Source organism: Orycteropus afer, unplaced genomic scaffold, assembly GCF_000298275.1.
Source record: "Orycteropus afer afer isolate SDZICR_OR568_19922 unplaced genomic scaffold, OryAfe1.0 scaffold00033, whole genome shotgun sequence".
In the NCBI taxonomy this organism is placed as follows: Eukaryota; Metazoa; Chordata; class Mammalia; order Tubulidentata; family Orycteropodidae; genus Orycteropus; species Orycteropus afer.
This window is the reverse complement of record NW_006921620.1, coordinates 6307945-6317828: the sequence shown is the minus strand read 5'-3', so window position 1 is coordinate 6317828 and position 9884 is coordinate 6307945. Positions and strand designations below refer to the sequence as shown.

Below are 9884 nucleotides of genomic sequence, written 5' to 3'. Positions count from 1 at the left end.
CTGAAATGGTGTGGCACTTTCATTATTTGTGAGATAAAAAGGGAAGAAAAAAATATAAAGAAATAAAAAACTCAATGTTTTTTTGATGGCAAGAATCCATTACATGAAGAATTAGGAAGCAAATAACAAAACACTGCTATTGGTATATTTAGGGTAATCCAGAAACCTGAAAATCTTAAAACTTCACCATGTGCCACAATCTTTCTCATTGCTGATAATCTCTCTTAAAGTCTCCTGGCTATTTGTTGGATGGGCTCTGGTGGCACTGCAGTTAAAAGCATTGGGCTGCTAACCAAACGGTCAGCAGTTCAAACCTACCAGCTGCTCCACAAGAGAAAGATGTAGCAATCTGCTTCCATAAACATCTACAGCCTTGGAAACCCTATGGAGAAGATCTACTCTTCCTATAGGGTTGCTCTGAGTCGGAATCCACTCAATGGCAATGGGTTTGTTTTTGTTGCTTTTTGGCTATTTGTTAGCATTTGTGAGGCACAATCATTCCATTAAAAACCATATTTGAAAATATTTTTCTAAAAAGAAGCACTGGATGCTCGGAGGGCTTTCTGTATGTTAATTCCTGCCCACCCCACCCCCAAGTTAAGACTCTATGAACTATCAGGTATTTAAATACCAGAATAAAATAAAACACGCAAACACTGTATAGGATATCTGATTTTTTTCTTTTAATTTGGAAAGAAAATAAGTATACAAGATTGCTAAAGAGTAGTGGTAAAAATTGAATGTTATGTACTATGGAATCAGTCAGTACATTGTTTTACTTCAGTAGCCAGTGATTCTTACAATTAATTCTGCAAAAAACAAAGAAACCTGTTACACAGAAATAAGAATAAAAAATGCCCCTTGCTGAACCCCATTTTGATAAAATTGGCTTCATATCTAGCTTATTGATTATACTCAGTTTCAGTTCTCCCTGTGCAAAAAAATATGTATTGTCATTAATGGTGGTTTGGTGAGAGAAAATCAATTTCTCTTAGGATAGTTTAACATAATATCCCAAATATAAAAAATTATTCAAGATTCACAGAGATAAACTTGTGCCTAGGAAACAGTTAATTCACCCATGTGCATAATAAGTTTATAACATACTTTTTAAACATAAAATCACAGTCGGAGACAGTGGTAAGACACCACATACTCAGTGCATTACTTCATGTAGTGCTTTCCTATGGATCATGTGGGGTTTACCACCACATAAACACTACACTTCTAGTGAATGCGCTTCTAACACACACAGATCTTTCCAACTCTTTAAAAAAAAATCTAAAGATCTCATAAGACCTCAAGTTTGGCATGTAAGGACTTTCTGTTTTAGTATCCCAAACATTGGGAAGATTAGGCATGACATGTAGTAACCACCCCTTACAAGCAAGACTGCACATAGGCTTTTGTTACATCACCACAACAAACCCTCAAAACAACTCAACACTGAGATCAAGAGGGGCACATTTATTTAGCCAAAGAAAATCTGAATGGCTTTCCTGGAGTTAAATGCACTCCAAGCATTAAGAATGATGTATAACTGTGGCACCTAAAGAGATCTGCCACTGTGTAATATGCTGTCAGGAAATGTTATGCATTTTAATAATACATTATGATTTGTTTGTTTCCCAGTACCATGGGCCACAAGAAAATGATACTCAAGACTATCTTGTTAGAACAGGACAAGTGATGACCCCAGTTTTAAATAGGGTTCTTCATTGAAGGAAAAGATAGATGCATAAAAGTCAAATTAGTTGACTTTAAGTGGTTTACATCCCAGGATGAATCAGGTTACACTGATTTAAGCCCAATTTAATTTAGGCAGGTTTTTAACCACAAGAATAAGGGCATTCTTAGTACATATTAATAATTAAACCAACATATACACAATTAGCAATATCTTATATAATATTAAACGTTTTAACAACTTGTTCTCAATTATTTTCTATCTAGTTAATCTGTGGCTTGTTTTTTTTTTTTTTTCTTTAAAAAAAAAAAAGCTCAACTTTTAATTTACATTGTACTTTGTATTTCTAACTGTATTCTATAATTATTTCATTGAAGCAGGTATAGTTCTCCGGATTCTAAGAGCCAAATTCGACTGTATCTTCTGTTATCTGTTTGAATTCATAATTGCCTCTGCCATCCATATGCAGGTAGTACTACGGGCAAGAAGAAACAAACAAACAAACAAACAAATCAATAATCAAGAATTTGCTATGTGACAGGAATTTAAGTAGAATTTCTTAAACTGGTGTTTAAGACAACGATTAGAAGTGATTACTTAAGTCACTGAAACCTTCAACAACTTATATTCTGATGCATACAATTTTCCAAGGTAACTGTAAATGAAGATGTTTGTTCTTTTAAAAAATAACAATATAACTCTGCTTAGAGTGTTCAAAGTACTTTCCTTTATGAGGACTAAAATACAATCTTCCTTATTATTTTAAAAGAACCAAATCTGTAAGTAACCCACAAATCAGAATGTCCAGCAGGTTGAACTGTGCAAAGTGCTAGACTGTTCAGCAGAAGCAGCCTTTATTACTTCCTTTTGCTGATTTCCTATGGCAGCTGGAGCCTCTAATTTAGTTAGGTTTTTGTTTGTTTGTTTTTTGCTTTAGTAGATGGGGAAAGAACTATATGGTGCCTATATATATATATATATATATATATATATATACACCTCATCCTTGCTCATCATTGCTTTTAGGACAGCAATTATAAAGCTTCAATTTTTTATTCCATGGCTTTTGATGAAAATACTTTTATTTTTCCATTTTGCTATTTCTTAGTTATTGTGGCTCCCAATTCTCCCTCATTAAGTCACCACTCCTTCACATGATCACTGTTCTGATGGTTATTTTGCTAGCTATCTATACCTGAAAGGAAGAGAAGAGGCCAAAGTCTTCTCTTGGTCCTATGGCTGTAATGTTTATGAACTTCTTGAGAAAACAGAGTGTTTGAGTATATGTGTGTGTATGTGTATATACATATTTGACTTTAATGTGATATGAGTAAAAGTTTACAGAGCAAATTCACTTCCATTCAACAGTTTTAACTGAAACCCACAGTGTCTCAGCTCTTTTCCCACTTCCTCCCTGTGCTTGCGTCTTTCTTTCCCACACATTCTTTCCTTCTGAGTTTTCTGCTAGTGCACCCCTGCTGATCTCTCAGGGCTGGTTGTTCTAGGGAGTATCTCTCTCTGGTGTTCATAGCTCTGTCTATTGTTTGGCTGAAAGTTAAGCCATGAGAGTAAGTTCAATACCAGGCCTGAATGGATTAGGGACCATAGTCTTGAGGGTGATTGGTCGGAGGATATTTTTAACTTGCTTTGATTTCTAGTATTCAATTTTTCATGCAACTCATGAGAAATACACAAATCATAACATGGCATAAAATAATATAAACTATTTTTTTAAAAGTAATTGTCTTAATTCACCAGATCAGCAGGAGACAACTTTCAACTTAAACAACTTTCCAATACTATCAATTTCCTTTTTCTCCTAAGTTTTCAAGCCTGGGATCAGTCAGGAAGACAGTTCAACAGAATGCTTTCAAACAGTGCCCAATTTAACTTCTATAAATATACAAGCTCTTTCTATAGTAAGTAACAGCCATAGCGAATTTCATTAAGTACTTTCACATAGCTCTCCTCTTTGATCCTCATCTTTATGTGTGAGAGACAGGCAAGGACCAGTAACTTTATTATACCAAGGAAGTAACCAGCCTAAAAACAGTGGTGCTTGAAAATATGTTTTATGACTTAAAATCCTGTTTTTCATTTTATTACTTGCAGAATATTATCTAAGCTGAAAGGCTCTTGAGGGTATAGACAGCAGTCTGTATCTCTTTCAACATTTAGCACGATATTTGGCAAAATAAGTGTTCAATCAGGTATGCTTATTGTGGGACAAGATATCATTACTGTTTTTTTTTCCCTCAAACCCTTTATTCAACATGAAATGTGTATCATGAAGCAACGGAGGGAAGGCAGAAAGGAGAAGGAAAGAAAATTAAGTGTTAAACTGGTTTTATCTTTAGGGTTTGAGCATTTTACAGTAAGAGATGAAAAGAACAACTGTACTGAGAAAGGAACTGCTGGAGTCTCAGAAAGTACTAAGATGTCTGTACTAATGTAAACTGCATTAATGCTGTCTTTGTAAATTATAGTTACTACCTAATGAACCCTATTTCATTACAATACAGTGGTAATATAGCCGGTATTACTCACTTTCTCCTATGTAGTCCTGCCCTTTACTAAAAATGCCCCTAAACATTTTTTTTTTTTTCAAATAATACTTTATATTGTGTTTAAAGTGAAAGTTTACACACCAAATTAGGTTCCTGTTTAATAAGTTCTACAGAAATTATTCAGTAATACTAGTTTCATTTTTCACAAAGTGGCATCACTGCCCCTAAACTTTTTGTCATGTAATTCTTCTTGAGAGTCTTTCCCCTTCTGCCAATATTAGATGGTTAAGGGAAAAAAAGTTTATTTAGACATAATTGTGGTAAGATTATACAAATTTTAGTCAATTTATATGATAATCATTTATAAAACTTAAGAACCAAAAAAGTTTATTTAGACATAATTGTGGTAAGATTATACAAATTTTAGTCAATTTATATGATAATCATTTATAAAACTTAAAAACCCAAGGAGGGGTCGCTATGAGTCGGGGCCGACTCGATGGCACATAACAACAACAACAACAACAACAAGAACCACTAACTTGTTTTCTAATACCTTTCACAGGTAACTAGGGATAGTTTAGGAGGCATTGGTGGCTCAGTGGAAGAGACAGGTACTTTCTATGTGGGAGTCTGGCTCAACTCCTAGGTTACATACCTCACGCACCTGTCTGCCCGTGGGGCTTCTGTGTTGTTATGATGTTAAACAAACAGGTCTCAGTGGAGTCTCCATACTAAGATGGACTAGAAGAAAAGGTCTGACTATTTACTTCTGAAAATCAGCTAATGAAAAACTTAGAAAAGAAGGGTAAGAATGGTTGTACAACTCGAACAATGTAATTAATGTTGCTTAATGTTGCTAAAGTATACATGTAAAAATGGCTGAATTGGTGTATGTTTTGCTATGTATAGTCTCAACAAAATAAATTTAAAAAGAAAAACAAAACCATAGAGATCACAATGGTCTGAACCACAACCAATTATGGGGATGCTGCTAGACCAAGCAGTGTTTTGTTTCACTATGAATGGGGGTCACCATGAATCAGGGCAACTCGCAGATATCATATTTGTGAACTCACTTACATACAAAAATTTATTTGTAACCCCAAAATCAATACTCACAGCTTCTGCAGTCATCCATGGACATGTGTATTGTTGTTAGTGCCACAGAGTTGGCTCAGATTCACAGAGACCCAGTGTACAACAGAAGGAAACACTGCTGGGTTCTGCACCATCCTCACAGCCACTCTAATGCTTGAGCTCCTTTTCCCAGTCACTGTGTCAATTCATCTTGTTAAGAGTCTTCCCCTTTTTCACTGACCCTCCACTTTACCAAGCATGATATCCTTCTCCAGGGACTGGTCCTTCTGACAACATGACCAAAGTATGAGAGGTAAAGTGGCCATTCTCATTTCAAAGAGCATTCAGGTTATACTTCTTCCAAGACAGACTTCTTTTGTCTTCTAGCAGTGCATGGTACATTCAGTATGCTTCACCAACACTACAATTCAAATGCCTCAGTTCTTCTTTGGTATTCTTTATACACTGTCCAGCATATATAAGGCTACTGAAAATACCATGGTTTGTATTGGGCACACTTTAGTCTTCAAAGTGACATATTTGCTCTTCAACACTTTAAGGAGGTCTTTTGTAACAGATCTGCCCAGTGCACTATGTGGTTTAACTTCTTCACTGCTGCTTCCATGGGCACTGATTGTGGATCCAAGTAAAACAAAATCCCTGAAAACTTCAATCTTTTCTCCATTTATCATAATGTCATTTATTGATCCAGTTGTGAGAATTTTTGTTTTATTTATATTGAAGTGCAATCCATACTGAAGGTAGTCTCTGATTTTCACAAGTGCTTCAAGTCTTCTTCAGTTTTAGCAAACGAGGTTGTGTCATCTGGATATTGCAGGCTATCAGTGACTCTTCCTCCAATCCTGATGCTCCTGATGCCAAGTTCTTCATATAGTTCAACTTCCCAGATTATATGCTCAGCATACAGACTGAATAAGTATGGTGAAACTATACTACCCTGATGCATACCTTTCCCGATTTTACACCACGTAGTATTCCCCTGTTCTGTTTCCACGACTGTCTCTTGGTCTATGAACAGGTTCCTGATGAGCACAATTAAGTGTCCTACAATTCTGATTCTTCACAACATTATCCATAATGATTCACACAGTCAAATGTCTTTACATAGTCAATAAAACACAAGTAAATATCTTTTGGTATTCTTTGCTTTCAGCCAATAACTATCTGACATCAACAATAATATCTCTCATTCGCCGTCCTCTTCTTAATCTGGCTTGTATTTCTGGAAGTTCCGTCCATGTACTGCTGCAAACATTTTTGAATTTTTATTAAGCAAAATTTTACTTGTGTGTGTTATTAATGATATTGTTCAATAATTTCCACATTTGTTGAATGGGCACAAATATGGACCTCTTCGAGTTGGTTGGTGTGTTAGGCTGGGTTCTCTAGAGAAGCAAAACCAGTAAAGCTTATATAGAAAGAGAGAGAAAAAGAAATTTATCTTAGGAAAACGGCTCACACACTTATAGAAGCTGGCAAGTCCCAAGTTCTTGGATCAAATGTCAAGCTGGAGGCTTTTCCTGACTTGTGCTCCTGCAGGAGCTGAAGAGTTCAAGGTTGGCAAGCAGTACTGGCTGTTGACTCCAACGAATGACGAATCCAAGAGCTCCAGGCCAAATGGTGGTTTGTTTGCTCATGGACAATTGTAGGCAGCACAACAGGATCCCAATCCACAGAAGTGTATCTTTTCCCAGGATGTCCATAAATATCCTGGAAACAGGCCATATCCCTAGGGAAATTCCCTTTCAACGGATTGGCTGCTCAAAACATAAATATCTGATCCCATCATGGGAACAACCCACATCACAATTGCTTAAACCACACAGAATTGTAGTCCAGCTAAGTTGACACACAGCTCCATTTATCACAGTTGGCCAGGTGATTGTCTTCCAAATATTTTGGCATGAGCAAGTGAACACTTCCAGCACTCCATCTGTTTGCTGAAACATCTCAATGGGTATTCCGTCAATTCCTGAAGGTTTATTTTTTGACAATGCTTTCAGTGTTGCTTGGATTTATTTCTTTAACATGACAGGTTTTGATCATATGCTACATCCTGAAATGGCTGAGCACAGACCAATTATTTTGGGTACAGTGACTCTGTATATTCTTTCCATCTTCTTTTGACACTTCCTGCATTGTTCAATATTTTGGCCATAGAATCCTTTAATATCACAAGTTTCAAGCCTGAATTTTTTTCTTCATGTCTTTCAGCTCGGTAAGTGCCAAGTGTATTCTTCCACTTTGATTTTCTAACTCCAGGTCTCTGCACATTTCATTATAACACTTTATGTTGTTTTCTCAAGCTGTGCTTTGAAATCTTCTGTTCAGCTAATTCATCTCATCATTTCTTCCCATTTGTTTTGTCTACTCTCCATTCAAAAGCATTATTTCAGAGTCCCTTTTCATATCCATTTGGTCTTTTTTTATTTCCCCTTTTTTTAAAAAAATTTAAATAAACTTTTAATTTTAGAATAGTTTTACATTTATAGAGATGTTACAAAGACAGTATAGAAGTCCCATATACCTTTACTCAGTTTCCCCTATTAATATCTTACATTATTTATGGTAGATTTGTCACAACTAAAGAACCAAAGTTGGTACATTACTATTAACCAAAAAACGCACTGCCATGAAGTCAATTCTGACTCACAGCAACCCTGTCACTGGCTGTAAATCTTTATGGAAGGAGACCGTTTCATCTTTCTGCTGTGGAGTGGCTGGTGGGTTTGAACCGTAGACCTTTTGGTTAGCAAACAAATGCTTTAAAACCACTACACCACCAGAGCTGCTACTGTTAACTAAATTCCATACTTCAAACTTGACTAGTTTTTCCCTAATAGGACTTTTTCTGTTCTGGGATCTCATTTAGCTGTCATGACTCCTTTGCCTCCTCTGGTCTGTGACAGTTTGCCACATTTTCTTGCTTTTGGTGACCTTTAGTTTTGATGAGTACTTCTTTCCTGTCTTTTTAATGACTTTTTGCTTTCTTCGTGTATAACATCTTCGAAATCAAACCACAACTTGTCTGGTCTTTAGTTACTGTTGTTCAATGCATCATATCTATTCTTCAGATGGTTTCTAAATTCAAGTGGGATATACTCAAGGTCATATTTTGGCTCTTGTGGACTTGTTTTAATTTTCTTCAGCTTCAACTAAAACTTACGTATGAGCAACTGATGGTCTGTTTCACAGTTGGTCCCTGGCCTTGTTGTGACTGATGTTATTAAGCTTCTCCAACATTTCATTCCACAGATGTAGTCCATTTGATTCCTGTGTATTCCACGCGGTGATGTCCATGTGTATAGTTGCTGTTTATGTTGTTGAAAAAAGATATTTGCAACAAGTAAGTTGTTGGTCTTGCAAAATTCTATCATGTGATTGGGTGTCACTTCACCCAAAGCCATATTTTCCAAATACCATGCTTCTTCTTTGTTTTCAACTATCACATTCCAATCAGCAGTAATTATCAATACATCTTGGTTGCATGTTTGATTAATTTCAGACTGCAGAAGTTGGTAAAAATCTTCAATTTCTTCATCTTTACCTTTAGTGGTTGGTGTGCAAGTTGAATAATAGTAGTATTAACTGATCTTCCTTGTAGGCATATGGATATTATCCATCACTGACAGCACTGTACTTCAGGATAGATCTTGAAATGTTCTTTTTGATGAAGAATATGACACCAGTCCTCTTCAATCTGTCATTCCCAGTATAGCAGACCATACGACTTTCTGCTTCAAAATGGCTAGTATTAATCCATTTCAGCTTACCAATGTGTAGGATTTTGATCTTTATGTGCTCCATTTCATTTTTCACTACTTCCAATTTTCCTAGATTCGTACTTCATACATTCATGCCATGTTCCGATTTTTAATGGATGTTTGCAGCTGTTTCTTCTCATTTTGAGTTGTGTCACATAAGCAAATGAAGGTCCAGAAAGCTGTACTCCATTTACATCACTAAGTAGATTCTACTTTGAGGAGGCAGCTCTGCCCCAGTCCAATTTTGTGTGCCTTTCAAGTTGAGGAACTTATTTTCCTGCACTAAATCAAACAATGCTTCCCTGCTATTCATATGGTTTCCAGTGGCCCTTTTTTTTTTTTTTTTCCAGAAGTGGACTTGGCCATGTTCTTCTTCCTAGTCTGTCTTAGTCTGGAAGCTCCACTGAAATCTTTCCACTGTGGGTGACCCTCCTAGGTACATGAAGTACCAGTGGCATGACTTCCAGCAACACACAAGCCACCACAATACGACAAACTGACAGAAAGTGATGGTAGACATGCACAGAACCTCAAAACATCTGAGTTCCCGATATACATGTTCACAGCTGAGGTTGAACAAGGCAACACACTGCCTTGTTTCAGCTCTCATACTGTAAACAATGTTATCATTCTGGTGGTCTATTTAGTGTCATCTTTTTCACATTTTTGTGCTTTCTGTTGGTGTTTTTACTTTTTAAAATGGTCTCCAAGTATAGTGTTGAAGTGTTGTCTTTTTAAAATGGTCTCCAAGTATAGTGTTGAAGTGTTGTCTAGAGTTCTTAACTGCAAGTTGTGATGTCCCTTACAGAGAAAATAGCAGGTGTT

At 36.3% G+C, this 9884-nt stretch overlaps 1 protein-coding gene across 1 annotated transcript in view; it reads right to left on the bottom strand.

Moving 5' to 3' along the window:
• Nucleotides 1-2084: 2084 nt before the first annotated feature.
• Nucleotides 2085-9884, bottom strand: part of ABCD3 (ATP binding cassette subfamily D member 3) — a 176226-nt gene continuing 168426 nt past the window's right edge. The window contains exon 23 of the mRNA XM_007936070.2: nucleotides 2085-2162. Within this exon, the coding sequence (XP_007934261.1) occupies nucleotides 2085-2162 (78 nt within the window). The remainder of the gene's footprint in view (nucleotides 2163-9884) is intronic.